The 26,858-nt window shown below is 39.7% G+C and overlaps 2 protein-coding genes across 2 annotated transcripts in view; both read left to right on the top strand.

Annotated features, from left to right (window-relative positions):
* The first annotated feature begins 709 nt into the window (after window positions 1–709).
* Window positions 710–6,418, top strand: CD59 (CD59 molecule (CD59 blood group)). The gene is made up of 4 exons (XM_042891246.1): window positions 710–798; window positions 2,907–2,983; window positions 3,644–3,745; window positions 4,726–6,418. Exons 2-4 carry the CDS (start codon window positions 2,920–2,922, stop codon window positions 4,917–4,919), a joined length of 360 nt encoding a protein of 119 aa, XP_042747180.1. The 5' UTR covers window positions 710–798; window positions 2,907–2,919; the 3' UTR covers window positions 4,920–6,418.
* A 2,605-nt stretch (window positions 6,419–9,023) lies between these two features.
* LOC122176949 (golgin subfamily B member 1-like) overlaps window positions 9,024–26,858 on the top strand; it is a 43,158-nt gene continuing 25,323 nt past the window's right edge. Inside the window, exons 1-15 of the mRNA XM_042865969.1 lie at window positions 9,024–9,098; window positions 12,084–12,141; window positions 13,291–13,434; window positions 14,332–14,478; window positions 15,327–15,449; window positions 16,167–16,334; window positions 16,674–16,859; window positions 17,593–17,715; window positions 17,918–18,031; window positions 19,706–20,027; window positions 20,365–20,474; window positions 20,715–20,832; window positions 21,628–21,719; window positions 22,651–22,802; window positions 26,473–26,626. Of these exons, the coding sequence (XP_042721903.1) occupies window positions 12,097–12,141; window positions 13,291–13,434; window positions 14,332–14,478; window positions 15,327–15,449; window positions 16,167–16,334; window positions 16,674–16,859; window positions 17,593–17,715; window positions 17,918–18,031; window positions 19,706–20,027; window positions 20,365–20,474; window positions 20,715–20,832; window positions 21,628–21,719; window positions 22,651–22,802; window positions 26,473–26,626 (1,998 nt within the window). The 5' untranslated portion in view covers window positions 9,024–9,098; window positions 12,084–12,096. The remainder of the gene's footprint in view (window positions 9,099–12,083; window positions 12,142–13,290; window positions 13,435–14,331; window positions 14,479–15,326; window positions 15,450–16,166; window positions 16,335–16,673; window positions 16,860–17,592; window positions 17,716–17,917; window positions 18,032–19,705; window positions 20,028–20,364; window positions 20,475–20,714; window positions 20,833–21,627; window positions 21,720–22,650; window positions 22,803–26,472; window positions 26,627–26,858) is intronic.

Genomic DNA, 26,858 nt, shown 5'->3' with positions numbered 1-26,858 from the left:
GATGACCCCATAGCTGGGGTTTTTGTCCACTGGGCCTCACTGCACATCTGTGAGTCCAGAATGTAGTTAAAGGCACATCCAGTGCAAATGTGTAACTGAAGCAGACCTTATTTGTGTGTGTGGAAAAGGCTTCCGGTGCCAGCTTATTGTTGCTGTAGGGTTCCACTGGCATTTTCTGAGACTTGTACAGACATGATTAAATGGAGAGAGCCTTCTGCCCTGGCCTGACTGCATCGTGCAAGGGGAAAACAAGGCAGGTGCCAGCCAGCAGCAAAACCCACAGGGTTTGCTGTTAGACTTGTGCCGCTGAAGGGTTTATTCTGGTCGATGTTGACAGAAATGTTCATCATCTGTGCAAGGAATCTGCAACGGTGGAAAATCGGACCGCAAGGGAAATGCCATTTATGTGACAGTATGGACTTAAGGAAGGGAAAACAGGCCCATTCTCAGCTGTGACTCAAGTTCCATGTTGCCAGTTCCTCACCACAAAATTTTACAAGTGAAATAATAAATCACTGTGTTTGTTTGTTTGAAATATCAAGTCTTAGCGTCTTGGATTCTGATAGTTTGTAAGTTATGTGCACAAGCCTCCTCTCCCCCTTTGCTCGTAGGTACGGCTCGCACGAAGGTCGGATCTTTAGAACACCACAGCACCAGCTGTGCGGGAGCCGTGCCGCAGCCTGGCCGGGCCGGGCCCGCGGCTCCGCCCTCGGGGCGGGCAGCGACAGAACCGCTCAGCGCTGCACCGCCGACCGCCTGCAGAGGTGCGGGACTGAACGGAGGTGCCGTGCGGAGCCGGTAAGGGGCGCGGTGGGCGCGGGCAGCCCGGAGATGTTCAGTGAGCCTCTCGGCTCACCGCAGCGCTGCGGCGGGGAGCGGCGGCCCGAGGGCTGCCTCTACAGGCGGAACGGCGGCGCGCTGTGGGAATGGAGCGAGCGGCCGGGCTGAGGACGAGGAGGGGAGGCCGTCCTGCGGGAGGACGGGGTTTGTGGGATGGGTCACGGCACCGGGTCCGCGGCGGTACCGCAGTGCGCTGTGTGTATCTGTATGTATGTAGATACACCGTGCCCCAGGGCAGAGCCGCAACGCCTCGGGGACGCAGCGTCGTGCCGGCCGCGGGGTAATGGGACGAGGTGCGATGGGATGCGGAACGGGCTGCTCCGAGAGGCTGCGGACGAGTCAGGCTCTCCGTCGCTGCTCACTGCCATCCCGCCTCTCCGGGGCTGCGGCACGGCAACGACCGAGCCTCGTCCGCGGGCGAGCGGTCCCGGGGGGCTGCAGAGATTCCTTCGGCGCGGTCCTCAGCCGCGGCGTTTGGACAGCTGTGTCATCGGGGCCGGTGGGATGCCCCAACTGGACAATTTGGAAATCCAATTTCTAATTAAATCACAAAAGACAGGTACATTGTAGCTTTACTGCCGTCAAAGCCATTATGTTGGTTTATTATTCCGGCCGTGACTCGCTTCTGCCAAGCGGCAAAGCTGCGCCGTGCCGAGCTGAGCCGCGCCGCGCCGCGGGCACTGCGGGGCTGAGGGTCTCTCCAAGATGGCGGCGTCCCGGGGCGCTGCAGGCTGTGCCAAGAGCCCCGGGTGCGGGAAACATCTTGGGAAACATCACATCCTGCAGCCGAGAGTTTTTTGGTTGTTTTTGTTTGTTTGTTTTTTTTTTTTTTTTTTTTTAATTATTTTTTTTTTTTTTTTTAGCTCAAGTAAGAAAGAGGAAAAGACCGTTTACTTACTTGGCTTGTGACTGAGAAGGACTTCAGTATTATTTTACTGCAAAGCCACTTTTTGAAGTTCAGTTGGGAAGAAAAGGTTCCACCAGCTTGTCAGTACGGCCTCATAACTGCACACAGAAGTAGCTCCAAGCAGAAGCGTGGTCAAAAGCAGTGATGTCAGTGCCCCGCTGCAGTCTTATGGCAAAACTTGTTATCTAAATTCCTGCAGCACTTTGGGACAGTCGACTCCCACCTAGGCTTTGAAGCTAAATACAATACCAGGTCCTTCTGCTTCGAGTGTGTCTATCTGTCTCCAGATCTGCTTGGTGCTGGGTCTGAAGGAGAGCGTTGGGTGTGAGGTCCTGGGAAGCTTTGCACCAAGTTGTTTACCGTGGAAAACATCAACTTTTTACATGTGTAAATAGTGACAGGGCAAGGGAGAATGGTTTTAAACTAAGAGAAAGAAAATACAGATTAGGTGTTGGGAGCAATTCTTTACTCAGAGGGCAGTGAGGCACTGGCTGCCCAGAGAAGCTGTGGATGCCCCATCCCTGGAGCTGCTCCAAGGCTGGGTGAGATGGGGCCCTGACAGCCTGATCTGGTGGGGAGCAGCCCTGCCAATAGCAGGGGTGTGAACTGGATGGACTTTAAGGTCCCTTCCAACCCAAGCTGCTGCTTGGTTCAGAAGAGCCCATTCTCTGCAATGGTGGGTATGAACATTCAGCAGTAGGCTCATACTGCTCACACATTTCATCTTGTAGACTGGCACAGCTGGGACAACTGTGGGGAAAGGGGCAAGCAGCCTTGCAGTGCAGGCAGGTCTCAAACAGCCCTTAGAGAAGAAAGGAAGGAGCATAGGGTGGCTGTGGGGTTATTGGTGGATTGCTGTGAAAGAAATGCAAGAAGACATGCAGGACCACAGGCCCTTCTTGCAGAAGGTGACAGCTGGTGAGAGCTCTTGGGCAGGATGAGCAGCAGTGCTGCAGCCAGTGGGGCTCCGGGCCCAGCGCCCAGCACGAAACCTTCTCTGTGAAGGTGAAAGTCACTTTTGTCTCTTCCCTTCCAGTGCTTTTCTGATGGCCAGTGACTTTGGTCACACAGAATCCCTTGCTTCCTCACCACTTATTTTTGCCAATTCTGTACATATTTTAAATATAATAAATATTTTAAATCTATTTATGCCCCCCAGACAGGGAAGAAGTATGATCAAGATGAATTGCGTCCTGCTAACCGCCTGCATTGTTCTGCTTGCTTTCTCTAGTTCTGGTGAGTATAATGGAGGCTCTCTGCTGATGGAATGTTATGACAGTGTGTGAAGGAATCATGGAAACAATGTCTGAGAGGGAAAAATAACAAGAAAGGCCTGCATTATTTAATGTTGCTGCAGGGAATTAGGGTAACTTTATAGGCAGGGCTTAGTTTCTGTGGCTGATTGTCTTTGGTCAGAGCAGAGAGCTGTGTGCAGAACATACTGGTGTTTAATATGGCAACTAAACATGCTGTTTTGCTGGTGGAATATTGAATTCCCGATGTATGATTTAGAAATAAAGGAGCAGAGAACAAGGGAGATATGAGGTAGGATGAAAGGAACAAGGGAAAAAGGGATGGAATGCAATTCTAGTAAAAAAAAATCTCTTATCTGTGATGTTGGAAAATCTGATTTTTAAATAAAAGGAGCAAAAAATAATTATGCAGGGGATGTAAGGATAAGTGCTTTTTAAAATGAAATATGTGAAGCACATGCTTCAAAATCTTACTTGCAAAATTGCCAGTCTCGGCGTGTGCGCTGACAAAAACTTGTGCATTTCAGCTTGTGTTTAGGTTAACAACCAGAAATACGCTTTGTGGCAATCAAATGCAGCCACTGTTTCTTCATTTTTCTTTTCAATTCTGCTTGTTCAGTAAGGCAAAACTCTGTCTTCTTAGGTTATGCCCTGAGGTGCTATCACTGCGAGAACAGCCCTTCCTTGTGCAAGACCAACAGCACTTGCTTATCAAATGAAGACACTTGCTTGCAGATGAGATTTGGTAGGTATACTGACTTACAGACCTAAGGTAAACATGGCTGTATCCATTTTCATTGCCTGTGCACTTCTGTACTGGACATAACTTGAATTTCTTAGCCTTCTGCAATAGAAGGTTGCAAATATAAGCTTGAAGGTCATACTAGTAGTAAATTGGTGTATTTTGACTTCTAAGTGACTGATACAGATTTAGATGATTTGGATATTTGGTATACACGTGTATTAGCATTTATACAGATGTCTCGCTACATACTGAGTTTGTGGCTGACACACTTTTTACCTGAGCTTGTTGCCTCTAAGGAGTCCAAGTGGATAAGCCCATGAAGGCCTAGAGGGGAGAAAACTTTTCTGAATTGGACATTCACTGTGATCACTGTAAAGTTTATATTTCTCATGTAAAGATGGGGTTAATATGGTACGGACAAATACCTCAGCTGAAGATCATTCTTAGCTCTGTAACGAAGCATTTACTCATCTGCAGTTCTGGAGTTTACATTCTGTTTGAAAGGCAGAGATGAAGGTGTGGCCATTTTCCCAGACTTCCTTTGGGTTGTGGGTTACTCAGCACAGCCTTTTAATTGCTTTTTTTTTTAAATAAAGAGATTTGAAGCTAATCACTTTCTAGTTGGAGCTCCCCTACTGGGAGCTTGGCATCTTGCATGAGGATGTCCACAGTTTCACAGAGCAGGCTCTCTGGCAGGAATAAGAGCACAGGCTGTGTGAGGTGAACCTGCTGGCTGAGTGCTGAACTACCTCGGCTCCAGCAGCTCTTGTCTTAGTGCATGTCTCTTGGAAATGAAAGAATGAGCAAAGTGAAACAATCTCCTGGTTCTACTGCCCCTAAAAGACTGTTGTGCTGATTTTAGGACTGACATTTTCCAAGGATGGTCATTGCTAAAGCTTCAGTCTAAGCAGTGATTCTCAGTCTGTATCAAAACTGGCATTGCTTTCAATATTCTCTTAATCTTTTTAATTATTTTCCAGGTAAATTGAGAACGTCCTCCTGCTGGAAGTTGTCTCAGTGCAATGTGAATGATATTGCTGTATTCTATCAGTTGGATAACTTTGATTACTTTTGCTGCCAACAAGACTTGTGCAATGAGGGTGCAATTACTGGGGTTAACAAGGCAGCTTTCAGTATTGCTTCTGTAATAGCCATGTTATGGATGCTTCTGTAGCAATCCTGGTCTGTATGCTGTCTTTCCAAGCTGAAATTACACAAAATCATTATTAACTCTTTTCTCAGTTGTACTTCTTGCAGTTTCAGTTGAAGTTTGAAATACTTTGAAATACTACAGTTTGAATACTTTGAAATACTACAGTTTCAGCTGAAATAAGGCCTTTTAATTTTCAATTCTGTTTTTTAAGGTTCCAACTGGTAAACTGCTGTCTCCATTTGTGTGAAGGAGACCAATATTGTTAACATTTTCAGGAAGTTTTGGCATGGCATCTGCTCAGTGGAAATACCTAATTCTGAAGTAGTATTACATTGTGGAGGACCTGGGCAGACCTTTGAGGTTGATATGGAAATGAAGGAATAATGTATGTTTTGTGATGGAAAACTGTAATTTCTTACTGTAGCATGAATTCTAATTAATTTTGAGATTTTGGTTCTTTTGGATGCTACCTTTTCATACACAAAGCAGTGAGTTTACCCTCAACACAACAGTGTTGAATCATATGCATAAACTTGCTGCAGTATCCATGAAGTTTTTGTTTTTAGGTGATGCAGACTCTTTGTTCCAATATCCAGTATCAATGTAACATTTTTTTTTCACTTGTACAAACCAATAACATAACGGTCAGTACCATTATTTTGGAGGAAAGCATCTAACTTTCTTAAAACAAAACCAAAATAATGCTTTTAGTGAGGAAATCACCTCCTTTCTTTTATATTTCTGTGGGCCTGCAGATTACATATGCCAGCTTCTTTTTTGAGCTTTCATTTTACAGTTTAGTTTTGCTTATATTTTTTCTCCAAGTCTAGGATTTAAGCTAAGCATGTGCTTTGCACTAAATATTTCTTAGTATACCAAAAATTGTTTATAAAATGCTAAGGAATTAAAATGGCACATCTAGTTTACTTTCCCGTGTAATCAGCTTTTGTTTTTGTTGAGACACATGAACAGGTAAACTTAATCCTTTAGGCTTCCATAAGAGCATTAAACAAAAGTTTGCAGACTTTTATATTTTGACCTTTGTGCAACTGTATAAATGGCAGTCAAAATACACATGCATCTAAATAGCATGAAGAATAATGCTCTGTTTGTGTGTGTACGACTTGTAGAGCTCGAACGCTGCACATTGTTTTGATTCTGTGGTGGAGGCAGACCTTTGGTGCTTCCCCTGGTCTTAGGGAGCCTCTCAGTTAAGTATGATGCCACATTTTCCTTTGACAAGTTTGGAACTTTTAGCATGTTCTCGCAAGAGTCTACAGCCAATGGTATATTCTTTTCTGAGGGCTCTGGCTTGTGCTTTCCGGGGTGTCAGTGATACTGGCTCACTCAGTCATAACAAAGGCAAGGGACTGCATTGTGTTACTCCAAACCATCATGTATTCTGCAAAGCACCTTTTGGCTAAGCTTACCTTAGCTATGAAAACATCCTGGGATCTCTCTGGTCACTCAAAATATGAAAGCTACGCTGTCTTTGATTAATAAAAATGTAAAAAAGAAAATGTGAAAAGTGTGGTTATTTAAGAGCACACTACTTACAGCCCAATGTAGTTCTCATTTCCAAGCAAGATGCATCTGTACTTTCCATCTGGAGACTCTCCTTAAATGTGAGCAAGGCTTCTCTTATTTCTGACCAGGAGGTGGCTGCTACATATAATCAGTGAGTTTTGGCAGAGTGATTATAGCTTTTGGGAGTTGTTATGCTGGGAAACAAAGAGGGTTAGCAGTCTTTCTCTAAGTGAAGTAGTACTGGTATGACACAGGAGGGAAGCAGTAGAATATGTGGCCTAAGAGATGTGAATCTCTTAGGAATGTCCTGTTGAAAATACTAATTTCCCATCATTTGGGAAAGAAGAGTTGTCAGTGCCAAAGCATATAATATAGCATACTTTGGTAGAGGTACAACATTCCTATGGGAAAAATAATAAAAGGTGATAGAGCTGAGACATTTTAGAAAGAACGTGGAGAATTTGTAGGAAAAGGGAAGTTTAAAAAAGGGGAAAAAGCAAACAAAAAAAGGATTAATATTTAAAAGACTTAACAAGAAGAGTTAATTCTGTAATCACAGAGGTAATAAATTTCTGTGGTAGTAAAGGAAGGTGGTAAAACCTTCCTTATTATGAGGATGGGTAGCAAATATTTTGTGTGATTAACTGTGTTCTGTGAGATGCAGGTTAGTGCCTGTGGCTGTCTACATTACCATGGAGTCTGGGGTAACATGTCACTGTTTTCTGGGTTTTGTTGTCATTGTTTTCTTTAGTTTTTTAAATTATCTAAATTGTTTGCTCCATTCTAAATTAGTTGCACAATTAAAACCCAGTATTTATCTGTTTACCTTTGAGCATGCTATATTTGTCAATACTGAGAAAGCAGAGAGCTCAGCAGAAAGCTGAGCAAGAAATTTCTTCCCACTTCTGATTGGATTGAGAGAAGTGAGGAGGCTAACAAACCAGGAGCAATTCCTCCTAAATGTGGAGGAATTGCTAAGGAGGTAAGGAAGTCCCAACAGAGAAATCTCCACACGTCTCTGAGGGACGTGTAGCTTGCTGATGAGTAAAATGAGCATTAGGGCTGAAGGGAGTTCATAACAGGGAAGTTAGGCTGGAAGGCACACAAAAACACTAAAGCCAATTATTTGTGAGATGCACATTGTTCTCCCAGCATGCTGTACTTTCAGACTTAATGATGCAATTTTAATATCACACTAACAGGACCTTGATGCAGCACACGGCATTTTGGAGTGGGAGAACCAAGCAGTGGATTTGGCTGTTGGGGCTCCAGAAGCAAGCAGGGTGTCATTTCCACTCCCATCTTTCTAAGACTAGTTGATACATTGGGTTAAAGGGTAAGGAAGACTTGTGGATGATACAGTCCTCATGAGTTTATATGCTGTGTGGATTATTACATAGGTCGATTCACACTGCAAAGAAAAGTTGAAGTTTAAGGAAGTTTCGGCCTCTTTCACTGAATTGGAACCATTAAAAAATATTTGGAGCAAAGATGTAGATAAGTTTTCTGAAGCAGTTTCCGAAACTAATTTTCAAGAATCCCTTAAGAAAAGGTAATACAAACAAGGAGCAATGAAGCAACAGGCATCAAAACGCAGCGTTCCTCAGGCAGCACTTGTATGCACATTCCTATGTATGAGAGTGGAAAACTTTGTAATTCTGGGCCTGAAGAGGCCACAGGGCTGGCTGGACTCAGAGGCGTGTAAGCCTTCTATAGCTCCATCGTTCTCCATGTACATTCTCTTCCTGCTGCTCTGTTTTGCCTCAGAACCACAGAGGTTTCTTTATTTATGAGGTCAGTCATTTGCTGTTAGAATTTTTGAATTATAAATACAATGCAGAAAAATCTGTTCAGAAACAAATGAGGAAAACTACCTAAATGCAGATGGACTGTTACCTGTATCTTTTGAACTGTTACATCTGAAGCCTCTTTCCTGCACATGAAAATCTCTAGAACTGATCAAATGCCGGTCTTGTTGAAGTGGTTAGGAGTTTAGTTTTCGGTAAGATGCCTTCCAGCCCCTGTTTTTCAAATGCTGGCTAGTCCGAGTGTGTTGTGAGGGTGTAACACAGTGCTGTTGTTCCCATGCACGCGCTTCCCAAAGAAGCCTTTATTCCTGAGAGCATTCGTGCACGCGGTGCCGGGAAGCCCATGGCCGTGACGTGGCTGGGAATTTCAGTGGGAAGTGCCTGTGGGAGATCCTGGCCTCGCATCACACGACCCGGCAGCAGCTGGGGGAAAGGACCAGGCAGTCTTTGTAATAAATGGCGTCCTTAGTCACAGGGCACCAGCTGCGAACTGGAAAGAAGGGCACGCTGGGAAAAGCAACGACATTGTGACATTGGTCATATTGGGAAAGCTGTTCCACTTCATCTCCGAGAACACTGACGGTGCGGCTGTCGTTACACTACATCCGCATCCGCAGCGCACCGATACTCGCGGAGGTGCTCGTCTCTTCCCGACAAATCCTTCTCTCGTCAGTCATCGGCCGCCACGCTCCCTCAGGGCCGAGGTTCCTCCGCGCCGCCAGGGGGCGCTACAACACCGACGTGCCGCGGGGGGCGTGGCTCGCTGCCGTGCCCGGCGCTGCGGGGCCGCGCCGAGGCGCAGGCGGAGGAGGCGGTAGCGCTGCGTGGAGCCCGGCGCGGCTCGCCCGCCCACCGGCACCCGCAGGTGAGTGGGGCCGCGCGGAGCCATTTCGCAAGCTGGGGCGATCGGGTGAGGGGCGGAAGACCCGGCCGGGCCTCCTCGCTGGGGCTGTGTTTTGCCTCGGCCCTGAGCCTGAACGGGCCTTGGATGGATTGCGGTGACGGTGCTGGCGGCACTGCCAGGAAGTGTGTGCGGCCAGGAGGGATGGCCGGCTTTCCAGGGGAGCGTGATCTGTGTTCTCGAGGAGCTGTTTGTAACAAGCGCGTGTGATAACTGCGGATTTGCTGTTAAATCTGTATCGGGTAAAAGCAAAACTGTGCAGGTGCAGTGAGAAAATAAATACATGGACACGCTTTTCTTTTGGTCTCTGTGTTTAAAGCGCAAGTGTTCAAAGAATTGTATTAGAAGTAATAAAGCACTGTTGATAATCTTTCTACTGAAGACGTGTGAAAGAAGAGAAAGGGAGCACCACTGCCTTCCCTGGTAGTTCTGCCTCTGTTTGTTGCTATGTGCTTCTGTAGAGAAGGAGAAGAGTTCCCCTGATGCCTTCATATTGAAAGCTCAGTGAGTGTGCATGAAGCCATCCTTATATCAGAATGGCTTTGAACAGCCGTGGGGAAAGTGAGTGTGGGGGTTCTGTGACCTCTCACTGTACGTGCTGCTGCTGAAAGGAGCCCTGCCCATAGCTGTGTGCTCTTCATTGCCCCTTGTGCCAGGCCCTGACATAGCTGGCTCAGGGAAGTGAGCAGGCTGGAACTCCCCCAGCTGAATGCACGGTTAGATTTTTTTTAGCTGCACTTGACTGCAGCTGGAGCAGGACCAATAGAATGGACGATTGTGGAGCCAAAGCTGCCGGAGGAGCTTTTTTGTTTGATAAAATCCCATTGTGATAAGAGCTGAAACCTCAGTTGTCCTTGGAGCGTAAGGAGAAACTTCCTTCACTGCAGTTGAGGAAACCTTAGTTCCATCTCTTGGAGTTTGCAGAAAGTTTGAGTATGCTGCCTGTTGTTCCTTGGTGCACTGAGGGAGGTGAGCGTATAGTGCGTGACAGAGGATGATGGTCAGCATGGTAGGAAATGCAAGATGAAGAGCAGGATGAGGTACTGGCAGTGATGGAGCAGCGTGGAACATTTAAAGTGAGAGTGAGCAGGTAGATCTTGCAGCAGAAAGGCAAACACAGAGAAGGTAGCCACAGATCGTTTGGACTCTCAGCTTCTTTTGTGCATGATGACTGATAGTGCTGTGTCCAGTAAATAGGCTAGCACTGGAAGGACAGTTGGGATAGAAGACTTGATTTCAAGTTCTGTTTAAATAATACTGCAAGGAGAAAGGATTGTGCTGAGCATTCCAGCTGCAGCCTTGGTGCTTTAATTTGTTGTCAGTATAAGAAAAGCAAAAATCACTATTGGTTGGCTTCATGGTGGGTGAGAAATTTTTGTGTTTCCAAGTTAGTTTGGAAAACTTCTCAATATTTAGTAACCTTGCGATAAATAAAGATGATTGGGAAAGTGGCAGTTAAGGTATTCAAGTAGGAATGCTGGCACATGAAATGGCTGAAGGCAATTGCTTCAGTCAAAGCTGGAAATGAGCTGAAATATTCATAAGTAAAATGTAAATACACCACCATATTAATCCAGTGAGTCCCTTTTAGCTTCTCTGTACCTCAGTAACCCTTTTATGTATCTGGAAATGAGCTTTTTAATGAGAGCAGATTTGATGTTAGGGCTCTGGAGGAGTCATAGATAGGGTTTTTACTTTTAAGTTATATAATTTCTATCCCCGAGCCCATAGTTACTTTGTTGGTTTTAATGTTAGGAAAGAATCTTAGCATAATCCATTTTGACCTTGTAGATAACGTAGGCCATAGATTGCAGTCTGTGATTGCTGGTTTTAGCTTTTAGAAGATAAACATCTTTAAAAGCAGTCTCTACTATCATTCTGCATACTTTTTAAGGTAAGCTATGTGCTAATGTTTATAATAAACTGGTTTCCAAATTCAGTAGTGCTGACTGATCTGTGCGTGCATATTTCAAAAGTATGCTGTAGAGATGGGTGTTGCCAGTGGAGAGTGCAGATTATAGAACAGGTAGGGCTTGGCTTCTCACTTTGTGCTGCTGTTTGGAGTATTATCCAAACAGAGCAACATCTGTCTGTTCTTAATATACATCTCCACAGCACAGTCTGGTGTTTACAGCATGGGATATTTTGAAGGCTGCCCGTTTTTTTTCTCAGCCAGGCCTATCACTATTATGCAGGATTGTTCTTAACCCCTGAGCTGCCTTCTGTCCTTTTGTCCTTCAGGATTTTGCCGCTTTAGAGCCCTGAGTTGCCTTAATTTATGTCTACAGCTTTCCACAGCCAGAGACTACAATTATGTGTGTCTAATACTTTGTTACTATTTAGAAATCAGTGGTGCTTGCTGCAGAGCAAAGGAGCAAGGAATAAGTGCTGCTCCTGCAGCGTCAGCTGCTGGTATTTAATAGACTGATCAGTGACTTCAAGGGTTGCAGCACTGACTTTATTTTTCAGATGAAGATGGTCGCATGGCACGGAATGCAGGGTGGTGTTCTTTGAAGATTTTATGTGTGTGGTTTTATAGAACCACAAGTTGATATGAACCCTGTCATACTGCAGTGGCAGGCAGTGTTTAAGGTCTGGTTAAATATTAGCAGTGCTTCTATCTTTTATTTACATGTGGAAATAGCAACTATGCTGAATACTACTTTACAGTATTTACATTTTAAAGGCTTCTTTGGATATATATATTTTTAATAGCGTTGGCATCTTACAAGCTAGGAGTCAAAAGGCATAGTATGCATATTTTATACAAAATGTAATTATATCTTAGCAACTAGTAATGCGATGGAAATCAGAGGTGCTGTCACCATTGAACAAACAAGTTAGATTCAAATATTTTACTTTGAAATGTGCAGAGAGGACGAGTTGATTAGAGTTATCTGAGAGCCATTGATGTTCACTGTTGTGTTATTTCATTTATGTTTTTCATAGCCATCTTGAAACCATGTGGAAATGGGGTAGTGGAGATGATTCTCCTTCCAAAGCAGTAGTAAGTAATGAGCTACTTTTCAGTAATAATTTCTCTAATGGATGTTATGCTAATAATATGTATTTGTTCTTTCATAAAGAAGTTGCTTAATTGCTTTTACCATCATTCGCTTTTATGACTCTATAAGTCAAATTGGGTTCTTGCTTCCATTCTATGTGATATTTAATCATAACACCACTGCTCTGCTCCTCTTCATTATGCTTACATTGTTTTAAGAGCAAATTCAGAGAAATTTTATGGGCTTTATCCCAAGTGTGTTATTTGTGCATAGTGTTCAGTAAAATATTTTGTTACCTCTAGGTCCAGTAACAGTACTACTGGATGTCATGATGAAAATCCAGTAGTTAAGAAAGTTCAGCCCTTGTACATTAAGTTGCTCAACATTTGGTGTAGCTATTAATTATTTTCATGATTTGTTTAGCCGTTCAAAGTCAGTGTTGTTGACCCCCATAAAGGAAAAAAAAAAAAAGTTATTTTAAATGAACTATTGCTATAGTTACGTTAAAGCTTATTTTGAAAAAGTCTTAATGAGGGAAAGGTGAGGGATACTGTTTTTTACTTCTGCTTCCTTAAAAAATAAAGCTTTCTTTAAAGCCTCGAATAGAGTTAGCAAGATCCACTTGAAATCTTTCAGGTTTCTTTTTATGATTCCACACAGATCTTAGATTAGGGACAGAAGGGAAGGTTGCTGTACAAGAGAATCTATAAAGATGAGGAAAAGGAAGAAACTGCAAGGAATTTCTGAGGTGGCAAAATATAGGGATTTATTGGGTCTAAACAAAATGGTGGAATGGTCTGACTGAACCATAGTACAGTGAGGAATGTTCCTACTCTTTGCTGTAGATCATTACAGCTGTGTTGCGAGATCTTTTTAACATGGTTTTATATAACCCCTTCTGTTACTATATCTGTCAAACTAGCTATGACCAGTCTGGTATGTGCACATATAGTAGATGCATGTTTGAATGTTGTGTTCTAAAAAGATTTGCTGTATGTGTTCAGAAAACAAATGCACCCTCTTGCCTTTCAAGCCCCCTCCCCAACCCCCCCCCCCCCAAAAAAAAAATTGTACCAAAACAGGTGATTTTTTTGCACAAAGAGCATTGTCTGCACCATTTTGTTTGTTCAAAGTGTAGTTAATGTCTGCAGGCTGTGGGCTCACAAGATGCAAGAAGCATGTCGGTGACGGATTTGACTGAACAGCTGGCAAGTACTGAGCAGCTGGTAATACAGCTAAAGGAGCTTGTTCGAGAGAAGGATGCTGAGCTTCGAAATAAAGACCATCAGTTAAAGGTACTGTGTATGTGTTCCTGTCAAAAAGATTGCTTAAAAAAAATACTTCAGTCCTGTTTGCCATAAGCTGATTTTGTATATAAAAGCTTAACAGTCCCCTACAGCAACTGGAGGAACTTCAGGATGCATTGGTAACAATTAGCTGTTCACAGAATCACAGAATTGTAGGGGTTGGAAGGGACCTCCAGAGATCATTGAGTCCAACCCCCCTGCAAAGCAGGTTCCCTACAGTAGGTCGCACAGGTCAGCATTTAGGCAGGTCTTGAACATCTCCAGAGAAGGAGACTCCACCACCTCCCTGGGCAGCCTGTTCCAGTGCTCCGTCACCTCACTGTAAAGAAGTTCTTGTGCACATTTGTGCGGAACTTCCTATGCTGCAGTTTCTGGCCCTTTCCCCTTGTCCTGTCTCCACTCACCACTGCAAAGAGTCTGGCCTCGCCATTCTGCCCCCCACACCTCAGATATTTATAGACCTGGATCAGGTACTCTCTCAGTCTCCTTTTCTCAAGGCTGAACAGACCCAGTTCACTCAGCCTTACTTCATAGGAGAGATGCTCCAGGTCCCTCACCATCTTCGTGGCCCTCCGCTGGACTCCTTCCAAGAGATCCCTGTCTTTTTTGTACTGGGGAGCCCAGAACTGGATACAGTACTCCAGATGAGGCCTGGGTGTTCTAGCTTTTTGTCAATGTATTGTCTGTTCCAAAAGTTAACTGAGTTTGAATATTACACAAGCAGCAGTCTCTCTTCGAAAAATTTGTTTTGGATTTAGATTTCTTAGGGATTTTTTTTTTTTTTTTTTTAGATTTTTATCTGTTTGTTTGTTTTTAATGGGAGACTTGAAGGATGCAGTTGCTCCTGGAGCTGATTTAAGTTCTTTGTGACTCTGATGTTTGTAGGAGGAGAAGGAATCTGCTGATGCCAAACTTTCCAAAGTGAAGCTGCAAAACAAAGCCAAGGTTGCATCGTTAACCTCACAACTGGAAGAACTTAAGAAACAGTTGTCAGCATCAGGAGGCTCAGAGGAAAAAACAGAACCAAAAAAGGTAAGTGTCTTTTAGCTCGAAAGTGGACGGTTTAATATGCCAGACTTGAATATGGACCTCAAGTCCCAATTTTGAGCTGCTTTGATCAGGTTGCAATCAAGAAAAACTTTGTAGTCGCTGGCTGCCAGTCTGTGTGTTTCTATCTAATTTATTTTGTTATAGAAATTTAGAAAATTGTGTATTGCTTTCAAATTGTTTTAGTTAAATAAAAAACTAAAAAAATCATACTGCTGTTTGTCTTATTTGCATCTTAAACTCTTCACACGTGAGTCAGGAATATATGTTTATGAGAAGAAATGAAACTAAAAAACCACCTTGTAATTTTAATAACCAGAACAACCCTGGAAATCTAAAAATGGCCTTGGAAGCAAAGTTTGGATTAAATGCAGTAATCTCTCATTTTAGCTGACCAGTATTTTACCAGAAACAGAGATTTTTAAAATTTGTTTGTAGTAGTGCTTTCATATGAGTAGATACTGTGCTTTGGAGGCATTTAATTGACGCTTTTTTCCCCATTCCCTCCAACAGTCCCTTCTTTCTTCTGTGTTATATTGATTACACTTGCCAGGTTATGTGGCTTACAATGGCCAGAGGAAATAAATACCCCTTCTGCATGTTTCAGTTCACTTTGCATCAATAATTATCATTAATAATTTAAATATGATGATTTCTACATGCTTAATAGGAATACCATGCTGCCTTTGTTTAGCTTCTTGGATTTGTATATAAGGGAATGGAAATAAAGTAAAGAGTACTTTATTTCACCAATATTGTTGTTGGAATAGGTGGAGGTACCCCAAAATCAGTCACTACCTATTTATGGTATTAAAGACTCCATGTGTTTGCAGGCATCAAGAGATGGTGACCAGGAAAATGCTGCAGCAAACCGTGGGAAAATATTGGTGCTGAGAAAGAGAATTGAAGAACTGGAATCCCAGATCACACAAAAAAATGAAGAGTTACAAAAAAAGGTGGTATTTTAAGTGATGCTTAGCATGTGTTTTTTTTCACATTTGTGGTGCATGATTACATTTAAAGGCTAAACAGATGTTCTGAGAAAGTTTTTGGTTGAGAAGAAAGAGAAGGATATATCACAGAATCACAGAAACACCAAGGTTGGAAAAGACCTACAAGATCATCCAGTCCAGCCACCCACCTATCACTAACAGTTCTCACTAAACCATGTCACTCAACACAACGTCCACGTTATAATGTTTTAATCTGCTTCAGAAAATACAGTAATAGTTGTTTTGTTGTGTCTTCAGTTAATGAATTCTCTAGAACACTTCTGTGGTATTTTGATAGTAAATGGAAAAGCAAAAATTGTATGACCTGTGTGGTTTAATATCATCTTTAAACCTTTTATTTTGAATTAAAATGCTGTTTTGTTTCAGTTACAAAAAGCAACTCATTACAGAAAGAAATGCAAGCAAGGAATAATTTTGTATTATGTGTTTTGTGCATATTGTTATTGACTGTAGAAAGTGGCAGGAATGCGAGTGCTACAGAATTTCACTGAGAAACAGACAGTAATTAAATGTTGTGGCTAAAATTGAACTACATTATAAATGTGGTGGCAGTTTTTTCAGTAACTTAAAATAGGCTGTAAGGAGGTAGTACAAACTGCTCTTCTGAGCTGTAGATGATAGAAGTATAGATTACATGCTGTGTTGTCTTTTCATTTTCAGGATGCTGAATTGGAGGCTCAGCGCTATCGGGGGACTGAAATGGATGCCATGCTGGCAGAGAAAGAAAAGAAGTTAGCTGAAAGAGATGCCTATATCATCGATTTACAGATAGCATGTGGATCAGGTGGTGCTAACAATGAAGTACTCTTGCCCACCGAAGAGCTGAAGGTATGTTTCATAGCAATTTCAAGGAACCCAACAAACCCTGCTGTTACGTGAGCAGTCCTTTTCTGAAGCATAAATAATCTGTCGTTATTCATGTGACTACAATTTCTTCACTGGTTATCTCATTTATTTTGTTAGAGCTAATATTTATTTGCTTTGGTCAGTATCATTAATATTGACTTTGGAATCTGCTGACAAACTTCATACAAATTTATACCAAACCTGAATTTCTAGTTTAATGTGCTTAACATTAGAGGAAAGGCTAGAAGCTGATTCCTAGTGATTGCTTTTTCTTTATTCTGGAGCCATTCTTCTTATCATCTTATGGTTTGCATTCTAAAGAACGAACTATCCATTAAAGAATCATCCCTACAAAGCATGGAGATTCTTGTTCAGCAACTTAACAAGAAGGTTGGAGACAGTGAAGAAAAATGCAGCTTGTTCCAGGAAGAGATTGAGAGTCTTAAAAATGTGCAGAGCAATGAAAGAGAACGTTTCCAAAAGATGGAAGCCACATATATAGAAAATGTAAGTAAGCACTGTAAAAATATTTACATTTGTTGGTGGAAGAAGTGGTGTCTTGGCTGTAGTAGTGCTATCTCAATATCTGAGAGAAGCCATTCTGAATTTTCAGTGATTCTTAAGGTCTAAATAGTCATCAGATGAAATAAAAACAATGGGACTGTCAGTAGATGGTTTGTACAGGTGATTATTGAAAATGAAATATTGTGCAAGGAAGGATTTTAACAATGTGGCTGATGTCTGTGCACAGGAACTAGGATGTAAATGAGTAAAATGAGTTGTGGAGCATTGTAAGAAGAACCCCTAAAGCCTTCTCCTTGTGGCACTGTTCCTGAAGGTGCAGAAGTGTACACATGCAGCATCTACAGGTCTTTCTGAGTTATTTAACCATTCTGAATACAATCAGCATCCTTTTTTTCAGACTGAACAATCCCAGTTACTTTGCTCCAAACCCTGCACAGTTTCATTGCCTTTCTCTGGACTTGCTCCAGGGCCTCAGTGTCTTTCTTGTCATTTGAAGTTTGTTATTGTAGATTTGAGGCACGTTTCATGCAAGTTAGAGGTTTATCTGTATGCATCATTGTCTTTGGTAATCACTGACTGATTACTATACTTACTACTAAGCAGAAGCAAAACTCAACTTACAGAACACAATATCTTGCTGTACTTCAGTTACTTCAGTATTCTTTTAATGTACTTTTCTGAACAGGTTTCATATTTTCTTTGTATGTGTTTTTAGGTACGTGTGCTTCAAAATATAATTCATGAAAAGGAAAAAGAGCTGGAAGCACAGGGGAAAAAGCATGAGCAGGAGCTCTTTAAATTAGCTGCTAAATCCGATGCAAGTGCTGACTTGGAACAGGTGTGTTGCTTTGGAAAATTGGTAAATTGCTTTGACTTAGTCGTGGGAGTTTGGAATAATGTAATTAACAGTGAGTATCACAGAATCACAAAGACCTGTATGACACTGTTCAGATGTCTTGTTTGGAAACTAAATATGGGACGTTCACTTTGTCTTCTGAAAGTGTTAACCTCTATATTGATAGCTTGATTTTTTTTACTAGCTATTGAAGGCCTTGAAACAGAAGCTCCACGAAAAGGAAGAAGTCATGCTGGGAAGAACACAGGTGATAGATGTGCTGCAAAAAGAACTGGATGCCAAGGACCAGGAATTGAAAGTAAGAAATGCTATATACACCCTGCTCAACTCACCTGGTCAATTACAAGTTCTGAAAACTGTTGTTTGTGTACAAAGATGATTCTATGTAAAATACTTTGGCAGTGCTCTGGGTGGTTTTCACACATGCTGATAATGTAATCGTGATTGTGCAAACAAATATTAATTTCAGTTAGGAAATGAATTTTAAGGAGAAATAAATCCCGTGAAATACAAAATTGTCAGTTGTCACCCATAGTTTTGATTCATTTATTACATGTTAAAGACTTTTTGCTGTCAAAAAACTGATTTCTCTAGTTAAGAGTTTTGGAGAGAACTTCAAAACTGAGGCTTTCTTTTTGTTCCCTAAAGAGAATGTTTTGCTAGTAGTGTGCCCTTCCTTTTGAAGTATTTCTACTGATTGCAAAACCCATAGCTAATCAGGGTTCTTTGTGTTTAAGCACTTATTGTGAACCCTGATTATAGCCTTTTGAGTGCTGCTACTTCAGTTCAACAATGTAAGAAAAGGACATTGCAGTTCTCAAGCTTTTGAGACTCTGCTGAAACAACTTGTTTAAGAAGTGTCAGGGCCAGCAATTCAGCCATAATATTTCTAAAATATTTTCCACTTGTCAAGAGGGTTATCAGACTCACAATCTATTAGAAATTATTTAAACTATGTATGTAACCAGGTAGGCATCCTGTCCTGATGACACAGTCAGGATCCACAGCAAAAATGAATGATCTACAAGCTCTTATCCTAGCTGAGTCGGTGCTTTATTCATCCTTCACATTTATTATGTGTTGTGCATTATGCAAGCTTTTGTTTTTTGTTTGTTTTTTTTCTTCCTGGGGTTAGATGCATCTTGGAGGAAGATGCTCTACAGGAATAGTACCCAGTGCTAATGCATTGAGGGGACAGAAATGCACAGCTTGAAGATAGTGGGAAGGGTGAAATATGACGACATGAACTTAGAGCAGTTTTAACTGTGGTGGATCCTTGGTCTTAGTATCAAAATAGCAGGAAGTCTTCCTTTACATGTGCAGTATAATCACATTTTAAAAATATTGTCTCTCTTGTCCTTCACGGCCTCTTTACATGGACAGTTTATGGATTATGAATGCTGGCTTTTGTACAACAAATCTAATCTGGTGAGCTGCTGTCATACTGTTAGGGAGATCTGTAATCTTTTCTAGCCGTTGTATTATAACTAATGTGAAAGCACTGAAAGTAGAATAAGCACCAACAGAGAACTAGTTAGCAACAGGATTCTGTAAAAAAGAACTAGATTGTAGTTTGCTAGTTTAAATTCTAACAATGTAAGTAACAACATCTGAATGGTGTTGTAGTGAACATTCTCAATCCTTGATATCACTGTTAGATTCTTGCAGTTTTCCTTTACGCCATACATCAAAACGTTCATTTTTATTCCACTTTTGCCTATGGAGAGATGTTGTATGTAGTTTGCACCCAAAAATAGCAGTGCTGTTTTTTGAAGTTCCCATGTAGCCCTTTGAAATTGAAGCTGGGTTTTTTGTACTAGAGCCAGTTGCCCAAAGCAGCACCCTTTTCTGATTATGACAAGATGAAGTGTGTAAGAATGCACATATAATGTTTCACAGTGGTACTGAAAATACTGAAAATACTTCATATAAGAAAATAAACCTTTTTTTTTTTTTTTTTTTTTTTTAACAGGAGATTACTGAAAACATGAAACGTCTGCAGTCTGAAAAAGAAAACCTCCAGTCCAAACTGGATGCTGAGAGGCATGTATTGAGGGCACAGATAAAAGACATGATGGAGAAACACATGCTTGAAATGACAAAAGTCAGGGAGAAATACAATGCTGAGCTGCATGAAATTCAAGAGAAACATGAAACTGAGCTGCAAGAGAAAGACCAGGCTCTGTTTCAGCTTAAGAAACAAGTGGCAGAATTAACTGGTAGTGGGCAGACTAACTCAAAAGATGTTGCAGATCTGGAATCTACATCCAAAGAGAAGATGGAAGAATTAGAAGGTATCCTATTTAAAAAGTTGTCATGTATGAAGTTACTTTGCACCATACCCTTTCGTACTGTATGCCAATTTCATTCGTTTTTCAAATAGAATTCCATAAAATCCACTGGAAAAGTTATCACCATAAGAGGTACGTGTGCAGAAGCACTGTTACTATGAGGGTTATGGGAATATAAAGATATCACTGTAAATTGCTCACTACATTTCTTAATGTTTTTGTTCTCTAAATACAGTTGTCTTGTTTAAGTGTTACTTTCAGTTGCTAAAGAAATTAAACATAGGTCCCTTACTGATAATCGTTCTAGGATTTTAAGTAATTTTTATGCCTTGCTTTTTAGTACAACTGAAATTGAAGACAGAAGAGGCCAGCAAATCTGAAGCTAAGTTTCTGAAAATGAAGGCTTGGTCTAAATCAAGAATCAAACAATTGGAAGATGAGCTGAAAAATGTATGTGCAGCATTTTTTTAATGCTACAAACCTGTTTTTAAAATGTCTTTACTCGATTGAAAGAAGTAAAATATGGGGTAAACAGAATATTGAAATAATTTATTCAAAATGGCTATATTTGAGTATAAAAATAGTATAAAAATTGAATGGAAGCTAAATGTTGATACAGGAGGAAATTGCAACAACAAAATGTACAAATTTTGATGCATTTAAAAAGCTTACAGCTGCTTTTTGTTTTAGTTTTCATCGAAGAATAATGATCTGTCAGCCTTGAACAATCGTGTGTCAGAATTAGAAGCTGAAAAAGAAGAACTGGAATTAAAACTGCAATCATTACAAGAAATCAGAACTCAGAACGGTAAAACAAGGAGAAAAGCTAATAAAAATATCTTTTTTTACTACTGTATTGCAGATGGTTCAGAGTAAAGAGACAGGGAGGGTTAAATGGACTTTTGACTTGTTTGTTTTAAATTTCCAATGTATAGCTTTTCTTTTTTCAAACAGATTTGGAAGTAACTTCATGCTGCTTTGAGCAACAGCATACGCTACTTAACTCAGAGTTGCAACTCGGTTCTTCCTTCCCTAAACCTTCTTGTGCTTTATAGTTCAGGCCTTGTTGTATTTGACAGAATGTGTATCAGGTTCTCTAGTAAACTGGAAAAGGTATTTTCTTAGGATGAAAAATGAGAATGAGCATATTTGGAAAATGTAACAGAGTGTGTATAATTAATGGTAAGGAGCAGTGAGCTTAAATTCAGAATTATCTCAAATGTGTTTTTTTTTTTTCTTGTTATAAAGATTTTGAGAAAAACTTGTATAAAACCTCAGAGTGGTAACTAGGTTTAAAATACAGCTCAGAGAGATTATTTTTGTGTTATCTTGTTAGTTTTTATGACTTTTCTTTTTAAATGGAAAATGGTAGAATTTTCAGTTTAGTGGTCTAAATTGTTAGCAGATTAAATTTAAAGCACTCATCAGTATTTAATAAACAAGAAGTCAGTCTTGTGGGTAAGTGGACAGCACAGCCCAGCACAGGGCTTCTTATTGAAATCAATCATCTAAATTTCCATTTTGAATCTCTTTTCCATGCTTTTATTGATCTTCCTATGGTTTTGCATTGTATCAAACCTAATTCATGATTTTCTTTTTGTAGAAGAATTGCTGGCTAAGCTAGAAATCTATGAAGAGCAGCAAAGGAAGTTGCAAGCTGATCTTGACCAAGTTACAAAGAGAGCAGCTTCACAGGTTAACTTTAAAATTGATTTGTATGAATTACTGATTGGCTCAAGTGGCACATTGGAAAGTATGTTCATTGAATCTTGGTGTTGCAGATGAGTGACACATGAAACTGAGATGTCAGTGGCTGTTAAGTAACAAGCTGACAGGATTTGAATTAATTAAATGTGGATTTCTACTTACTTTTTTACATACTTTAAATTATGTTTCCCTAAACTGCTTATGATTTATTTAGTTACATTTAACAGAAATTATTGAATTGTGACTTCTTATTACTTTGTGTATGACCTGAGTAACTTTCAGAAGAAAATAACAAATGAAATCTTAACAAATATCCAGATATGGATGAGAAAGGGAGAAGATTCAGAAAATTATCCCAAAAGACTTCTAGATAGATTAAAAGCATATGTTACTCTTAGTGCTAAGTGATTTTGTGCAAGCCCAACAACAAAGCCAGTTTAAACATACTTTGCTGAAAGTGTTATCTATGAACTTTAATGAAATTTTTTTGTTTGTTTGATTGTTGCATTTATAAAACGAGGCTTTCTTTTGAGGGGAAGGCAGAAACATTCTACTCATGGATAAAAGTAATAGAGATTTCTTATCTCAAGGAAAGGAAGTTAAATATTATTCTACTTTGAAATATTTCAAGATGAAAATGTACAAGAAAAATATTTTGGTTAAAAAAAACCCCACTTTTTATTTAAAAAGTATTTTAGATTAAAGTGCAACTGGCAAGTAGCATTTTAGATATTTTGCTAAGTGGTGAGGTTTGCCTTTTTTACCATCTACTATAATATCTTCATTTTCACAGATATGTATGTGAAGTGGTAAATAATACAGATAATTTTCTCTGTGAATGGCTTGCTAAATTAAAAAGTCATTTATGTTCATAGTGGGGTTTGGTGAATATATTTTCATGTCCACTCTCTCTTGTTAGGCTAGTGAATCAGGTAGTGTGGATGAATTGCAGAATCAGCTCTTAGAATGGCAAGAAAATGCACCAGAATCAGAGGAGTCGCGTGATCGAGTCAGAGAAGAGAAATCTGCTATGGCCTTGAGAATGGCTCAGATTGAGGAGGAGAGAGAAGGTGGGTTGTTTTTCTTAGTTAAATTATCACATACATATGATGTGCAATCACATCTCACATGTTTGTGTGTTCTACTGCAGACTGAATTTATACTGTTCTATCATGACTAATTTATGTAATCTTGAGAATTAAATATAGCTAGTGAATTTGCTTAAATTTGCATTTTTTATTTTTTTTCCTATGTCCTTGAATCTTTTTTCCATACGTTCATTTTTTTTTTCTTTGTATCATTTTTATGAGTAGATGTGCTTGTTCTGTTTCCCCTCCAAGTTGCTGCTCTGTAAGAAATGTTGAACTTACTTCGGAAGCGTACTGTCCACATATGAATGAACAGTGCTTAAAAAGTTCACCGTATGTTAAAGCTGCCTGCCTTGAACAGGGAGTAAAGGTGTGGGAAACTGTGGTACTGGTTTAAATTTGATATTGGGTGGTGCTTTAGTAAAATGCAGGACAAATTTTCCCTTTAAATGTCATTAATCAGAAACTTTCCTTTAGTAGTCTGTTAACAAGTGTCACTTGTGTGGTTGGCTGAATAACAGTAAGTGTTACAGAAAATCACATTTTGGGTAATCTCAAGTATTGAAATTTTCTAAATTATTAATTAAACAGTTGATGAAAAAGTGAAGCAGATTCTGTTAAATCTCATAAAAGTCTGGTTAAATTTCAGTTAGTTTTTACTGCTTATTTCCCAGACCATTTAGTACTTCATTTTAACTTTTGTCCCATTAGTTAATGGATTAACAGCACATTATAATGTGCACAACCTACCATCATAATTAATTCAGTTAAAGAACTTGAGTCTTCTCTTTCTAATGTGCAATTGAGTAATTATTTTTAATTTAAAGGATGAATTTGGAAGTTCAGTATATAAGCACAGAAATGTTTTAAAGATCTTGTCTCATCTTTTTGAGAGTTTTACCATGTAATGCTTTGGACGAAAATAATATTCCCTTCATTAAAACTACCTGTTACCTCATATGTGGTAACTACAGACCCACATGCAATATTAATAGCAGTTGTAAAATTTCATCTGCGTCAGTCTGTGTTTAATTTTGCATTTTTTCCCCTTGGGATAAGCATGACCTTTCTGTTTCTGTTTTTTTTTGGTGTTTTTTTTCCTGCCGTTACACCTGATGAGCCCTCAGCGTCCCTTCCCCCTCCACTCCTACCCTACACTGCGATTTGGTCAGCCAGTGAGAACATAGTTTCCCATCAGTTTTGTGCATGCAGGTTCCTGCAGCAATGGCAACTTGTAATGTACTGTTGCTGATTTCTTCTGATGATGGTTCTTTTGAGGAAATTGCCAACAGTACCTTATAATATTTGCCATTGATGGTATGTGGGTTTTAACAGTATGTGTAACAAATGCTGTCTTTCAACTTAATTTTTTTTTTCCCTCTTGCAAAGCCAATTTCTTCATTTACACTAACCGAGTCGTGTTTCTTTATTTTTCTTTGTTGTAACAGCTGACTCCATATTTCTAGAGGAAAAAAATCTTAGCTTGCTGCAACTGGATATAACTAAACAAGAATTGAATTTATTTAGAAATTCTTAATAGAAATTGAAATTCAGTAGCATTTAAAAAAAAACCAATTATGTTCCCCCATGTAAGTTACAGGATTTATTTGGATTAATATTAGTTACCAATATTTTAAGCAATTCAGAAACCCACTACTCGTTCCATCATAGACTATGGGAATTTGCCAAGTAAGGCAATTTTCTGTTTTGGAATGAATGTATGAAGAGCTACACAGTCTTAGGGGGATATAGCATTGACTGATGTCTGTAAATTCTGGCTTGTTTCCTCTGCAAACCACTGAAGATTGTAACATGAACAGTTACAGAATTACAGATGCATTATTAGTTAATTTGAATGCACTGTGAATCAGAATAAAAGTGTTTTGTTCAGGTTTTTACTTTAGATATAATTGCAAATGAAAAGCTTCCTATGCTGCTGCAAAACATTAGAAAATATATTTACTTACTTACTATTGTTAAAGTAATGCTGAATTTAACTGAAAGTGTTTTAATGTTTAACAAAGGGTTTTACACTATTCTAAAGCTCCAATTTCTACATTGTTGTTTTTCATCTGACAATGGTAATGTCGTTTTTCCTTTCACTATCAAAACCAAAAATAGTTGGGTTCCTAAAGGATAGTGTACTTTTCTTTCTGGTGATGCTTAAAAGCAGATGTCTTCAATTTAAACTTGAAGGCATTTAATTTTTTTAAAGAGGGAATTAAATTCTGATATTAAATAACACTTTCTCTTCGAATTGCTTCCTGGGCTACAATAATAGTTCTGTAAGCATACATTTAAGGTGATCAGAATTTGGCATTTATATATTTATATAAATATACATATATGCTTTGAAAAAGCACGTGTAGTGATTAAATACAAAATTAAAAAAAAAAAAAAGTTGAATTCATTTTTGCACAGAAGTGTGCAGAATGAATGCTGATAAAGTGACTGTGCAAGAAACCACAATTTAATTGAAACCAAAATTTAATTAAAACCATTAGGGAAATCCAGTTCTGCAGTCCTGCTTGAATGGCCCTTAAAGGTTTTCTTTAACGTTTTTTGCTTGAATCTTTTATGACTGTTAAGTATGTAGTTTTTAAATATTATGGGAAGAACTTTACTCCCATCTAGTAGGTGGTATATGAATGTGCTTTAATGAAATCTGTTGAATAAGTTATCCTTGTACAATTCAGATGAAAGCTGAGCATTCCCAGTATGACCTAACAGTTTTGGGGTTATACTTCACTGATGCATAAGTAGAATGTTGTCTGGACTTTGCATTTTATGAAGACAACTGTGTATTGATACGGTTAAGTTGAAAGCTATATCTGCGATTGTCTTATTTTCAGTTGAAGTATGGAGCCACCTTTATTTTCATTTCTTCTCACCAGCTGTTCTGTTTTGTCTGCTTTGCATGATACACCTGTTACCTACTCTGTCAACCCAAATGTGTTTTGTCATATCACAAAACAGATGGGAATGTACTTAAAATGAAAAAGCCTTTCTAACAGCGAACAAGATGCATACCTTAGCTTTCATATTCTGAATTTATTCAGTGTGGTTTTTTGTTTTAAACAATGATTCTGTATTTGTCTTTAAAAGAATGGTATTATTGATGTATGATAAGATGGTTTGATACCAGTTGCAGTGTAACGCTTGCTTGTGACTTCCTCAAATTATCATACTCGTACTAAAATTGAAGTCGAAATAGACACGTTACTTACATGAAATTGATGTGATTGTTCACATTACAAAAAGCACAGCTGTCTCAGCTGATATTATTATACAAATTGGGTATATTTTAACCTGGTAAATCAAAAGCCTATGTAATTTGGCCTTTAATTGGTTGGATTTATTATTGTTACTTTAGCGTAAACTCACCCTTTCCAATCTCTTGTATCAAGACTTTCTTGTGAACGTGACGAAGAAGTAATGCTAGCCTTCAGTTTGCTTCTTCTTAGTGAGATAGATATACAGTCTTTATTTTTGTGTTCTACTAAGTAACGTTGGAGGGAAATCACAAGGTGAATGCTGTGGATTGCTTCTTTAATCTTGTTCTGTCAGTCATTCATAGGGACTTCAGCCTGTCCCAGGTCTCTTTTCATGTAGTAGTGTCTGATATAATTGTAATTCCTTTCCTGTGGCACAAAACTGATTGAGGATGACTGGTTCTTTCCTGGCTGCTCTGATCCAGCCATAGTCTCAGGGCAACAGGAGCTGGAGGAGGAACTGACCACAGTTCAAGGAATGGGCAGGCTGGATCAGGAGGGAAGAAAAAGTAATCAGAACAACAGGAATCTTCAGGTGGGTTAAAAGTTACATATATCTATTTTTACCTGAATGTTAATGAAAATATGATGCTTTACAGTTGGATAGGTTAAGGGCTTATGAGCTTAGATCTGTTATGTAAGTGAATACTAGATAGATTTGGTAGTAAATTTTAAATGCCTGTGAATGTAGCCAGAAGATGAGGAACAATTGTAGTGGCATCCCAGTTCTCTGTTCCTTGAGTCATGAGCCTGCTTAATTTTACGTT

Source organism: Lagopus leucura, unplaced genomic scaffold (genome assembly GCF_019238085.1).
Source record: "Lagopus leucura isolate 7727_CA_CO unplaced genomic scaffold, USGS_WTPT01 Super-Scaffold_1, whole genome shotgun sequence".
Taxonomy (NCBI): domain Eukaryota; kingdom Metazoa; phylum Chordata; class Aves; order Galliformes; family Phasianidae; genus Lagopus; species Lagopus leucura.
Note: the sequence above shows the minus strand (reverse complement) of the source record. Positions and strands in the feature narration are given on the sequence as shown.